Source organism: Apis dorsata, unplaced genomic scaffold (assembly GCF_000469605.1).
Source record: "Apis dorsata unplaced genomic scaffold, Apis dorsata 1.3 scaffold_867, whole genome shotgun sequence".
Taxonomy (NCBI): Eukaryota; Metazoa; Arthropoda; class Insecta; order Hymenoptera; family Apidae; genus Apis; species Apis dorsata.
In genome coordinates, this window is record NW_006263987.1 from 25275 (window position 1) to 29163 (window position 3889).

At 40.4% G+C, this 3889-nt stretch overlaps 2 protein-coding genes across 3 annotated transcripts in view; both read left to right on the top strand.

The window, feature by feature from the left end:
• Window positions 1-1855, top strand: part of LOC102676531 — a 6228-nt gene extending 4373 nt beyond the window's left edge. The window contains exons 2-3 of the mRNA XM_006623276.2: window positions 619-810; window positions 1000-1855. Of these exons, the coding sequence (XP_006623339.2) occupies window positions 619-810; window positions 1000-1776 (969 nt within the window). The 3' untranslated portion in view covers window positions 1777-1855. The remainder of the gene's footprint in view (window positions 1-618; window positions 811-999) is intronic.
• LOC102676797 (transcription factor collier) overlaps window positions 1670-3889 on the top strand; it is a 124871-nt gene continuing 122651 nt past the window's right edge. Inside the window, exon 1 of one of the 2 annotated variants that reach the window (XM_031514048.1) lies at window positions 1670-1800. The gene's annotated coding sequence lies outside the window, so the exon portion shown is untranslated. The remainder of the gene's footprint in view (window positions 1801-3889) is intronic. The other variant, XM_031514049.1, reaches the window with a different exon arrangement.

Below are 3889 nucleotides of genomic sequence, written 5' to 3' on the forward strand. Positions count from 1 at the left end.
GAGTGTTTGAAATTTTTGTAATCGAGGATATCGTTCGTTTCGATCGATTTATCGAAATTGATATCTTGGATATTGTATTAATAAATTTACGAGCACTTTACAGGAATCTCTTCCTGCACTTTCGTTGGCCAATTGATCGATTTTAAATTTATCGATATAATAATTACAACGGATAACTGTAATTTATCAGAGTTTGTAACGATATTCGTTTATCTGAATTGAATTCGTACCATAAACGATATTTGTCCAGATATTAAACGAAAGTAATACGGTTTAAGTATATCCGACAGTGGCAATAATTTATTCAAAGTTAATATTCTTTCCAAGTAAAAGACGTTTTATTAAAAAGGAGCAAGTCATTTAATCCTTTGTTTAATAAATATATACGCACACTTTTATTGACATTATCCTTTCACTCAAGTGCGCAATAAATTTAATCAATTCATAGACATCATTAGAAAACGAGTTTTTATTTAAGTAGGTATATTTTAACGACACATTTGACATAAAGATATATGTATTTTACGAAATATTTATAATATTATTAAATATTACATTCTAATAAATGTTAATATATAACTTTGGAAAATTTCTCTCTCTCTCTCTGTGTTTTTTCAGGATTCCGTGGCGTCCGCCTCCGAAGTGGGGGAGGAGGAATACGAGGACGGTGACGATTCGGACATGTACATGGAAGCGGAGAGTGGCGAAACCGATCGGATCGATAAAGGGAGGGAAAGGGAGAAGCGACGCGAAAGTTACGCGAACACGACTGACCGTGGTCCGAGCGTGCTCGAGGAAAGCAGCGGGGAGGTCGAAGGGGGGGAGGAGGCATACGAGCACGGTGACGATTCGGCCATGTACATGGAAGCGGAGCGTGGGGAAACCGATCGGATCGATAACGGCAGGGAAAGCGCGAAGCGACCCGAAAGGTACGCGAACACGGCTGGCCGTGGTCCGAGCGTGCTCGAGGAAAGCAGCGGGGAGGTCGAAGGGGGGGAGGAAAGCGAGGCGTCCAAGTGGAAGAAGGATGATCAGGAAGCGGAAAATACGAAGGAAACCGATCGGGCCGAGGCGCCCGATTCCGAAGAGAAAAGCTTGGAAACGGAGAGTCAGAACTTTTTCCCCTCGTTCGCCGACTTGTTCGCCAATCACAGAAGTTCGTTCGCCGAGCAACAAAGGTACAGGCCTCAGAACAGATTCCTGGGATACCTGCAACGCGATCGCAACGGTTATCAAACGGCGTCGGGGGTAGCTGGGGGGAAAGACGTTCATCATCCCCTTCTGGGATCGGGCAACTTCGGCGTGATCCGAGGCGGCACCTATTATCCAGAGGAGAAGGAGAACGACGAATATTCGGTGGACGATACTCTGTACAATCCTTACTATCACGGGGGGAACCGTGGCCGCGCAAATTATTTCAGGAATCCTAAACCGCAACCGATTCGCGGTGGCGATTTCTTCGCGAATTTCCGAGATTTCGCCGACATCACGGCTCCCCCCAAGTCCAGTTTCTCTCACTTATCCGTCGTTTACGCGAATAAAAACGGTAGCGCGACCGGGACGCGTCTCGGTCAGGAGCCGAGAAATATCATCGAAACTCTGAGAATGTTGGAAGAGGAAGGGCAAACTAGCTCCGAGATGGCGGTCGGCACGGAATTACCGAGGAAGAAACAGAGCAAAGGGAAGAGGAAGTTGATGAAAATGAAGCAGTACGAAGAGGACAAGGCGAGGAGATCCTCCCGCATCACCGTCGAGCCTTTGTTGGCGCTTAGTTGAACGTTTCGGAATTGAAATTGTAAGGTAGTGCGGACGCGAACCACGGAATCTTTCCCCCCCTCCAAAAAAGAAAAGAAAATAAAACGCGAAATCTGGCCACGAGATTAGAACCAAAGTGTGAAAAATATTGTCATTTGTTCTATTGTTTATTGGAGGAGGATTTTGTGCGGAGAAGAATGCGAAGAAACGATCGATCAAAGGGGACAACTCGCGTGAATTTTTTTTTTTTTTTTCCCCCCATTAATTTTCAATAATTCGAGATGCGTCGAGATTTTGTATTTAATAAGAAGAAGTGTTTCGTGTAATTAGAATAATTTTATATCAACGCGTTCCGTTGAACGTACTTTTGAATTATTGGAATTAACGTAACCGCCTTGACGTGCTTTCCAATTTTCGTGGCAATTGTACAGATTGCGTGTAAACCGAGTATTTTTCTCCAATTATTTAAATCGTTCGCTACGAAGGATAAACTGTGTATCGTTTCGCTTTCGTAATTCCACGTTTCAGACGTTCCTCTGAGAAAGAAAGAGAGAAAGAAAATTAAAAGCGTCAAAATATAGGTTGCCATCGAAATCGAACCGTTGAAATAATACCGTGGACAATCGGAGCTAGACTGAAATTACTTTTGAAAATTTCGAATCGAAGTATCGAAGAGCACTCTGTTCGATCGGACGAGATATCCGAAGAAGCAGAGAACTATCGGAAACGATACGTGTCCGACTCTAACTCGTATCTAAGGATAGTCAAAAGTATCTATGAAATAGTGTTTTTATCGATCGATTAATTTCGCAATTTTTTGCGTGGAAATAGTTGATCATTCGTTGTCGAACGAGAGAAGATCAAACTCGTTTACCAATTCACGGACACGTTTCAAATCGATCGAATGCATTTGCGCGTGTTGCACCTTCGTTATGCTCGAGTAAACTTCAGTCCGGTACGAGTGTAACGAGTGTACGGGCGCATTAACGGGTTAATCTCTCCGTTCACAGGCTGCGCGCACGCGCTTGACACGCGCGTTTCCCTTACGCGTGTATTTGTAACGAGTGTGAAAACACCACGAGTATTTAATAAGAAAAAGAAAAAAGAAAAAAACAGAAAATTCGCGATAACGGAAATCGGAAGGAGATACATTTGCGTTTGTCACGGCCTTTTGTAAATAAATTTCCACTGCTCTGCCTCGCGTTTTCTTTAGTGTTTTAGCTAAAGCGGAACCGGACCAACATTTGCGTCTTCATTCGAACATGAACATGCGCGTGTGTATTCGTTCGCGGACCGTATTTCTGCGTTTAACTATGAATGTAGTTGTAAACTACGTTAAGGTAATCTATCGTAAGATAAGTATATCTCATATCTGTTTCTTTTCTACGTTGCAGACTGTCTCGCTGCATTTATTAAATTCACAAAGACTGTTCATCTATTAATTATTATTATTATTATTATTATCGGCTTGGCGTAGAATTTCTGTTTCATCTCTTGTCATTAATTAAATTAAACTAATATCTTCCCACAAAAGTATCGAATTTTTTGTTGTTCAGATTTTTGACACGTATGCGATTTTTCTTCTCACATCACGACATCCTTTGATATTTCTCTTTATGTTCGTGTGTCGAGTTATGCGTTCAAAATTTGTTGTCTGTTTTTTTTTCAAATATCATGGCATATAAAGATTCACCATTCCACTTCATGCTAGAATACTCTCTATATAAAGACGAAAAGTCCGCCAGTGAATCTTTCGCTGTAGATTTCGACGATATTGTTATAAAGATTTTGTTGTTGTTTATTTTAAGTACGATAGTATAGATATGATAATTAAATGCTCGATCACTGTGTCTCGTACCGTATATAACTGTATACTGCAAGAGACACGTGATAAAGTATCGAAATAAAGTATATTTTTCATAATTTATGCGAATGTGAAAACCTGTTATCATCATTTCCTGACGGATTTAATAGAATAAAAGAAAAAAATTTTTTTTCCTCTCAAGGTAAGTAAACTTTACCATTTATAATCGTAATAAAATTTATTTATCGTAAAATAGTTAAAAAAAAACATACTCGAATACTAATAGATACACACGACATCGCTATTTCTTTCTTTTTTTTTTTTTTTTTT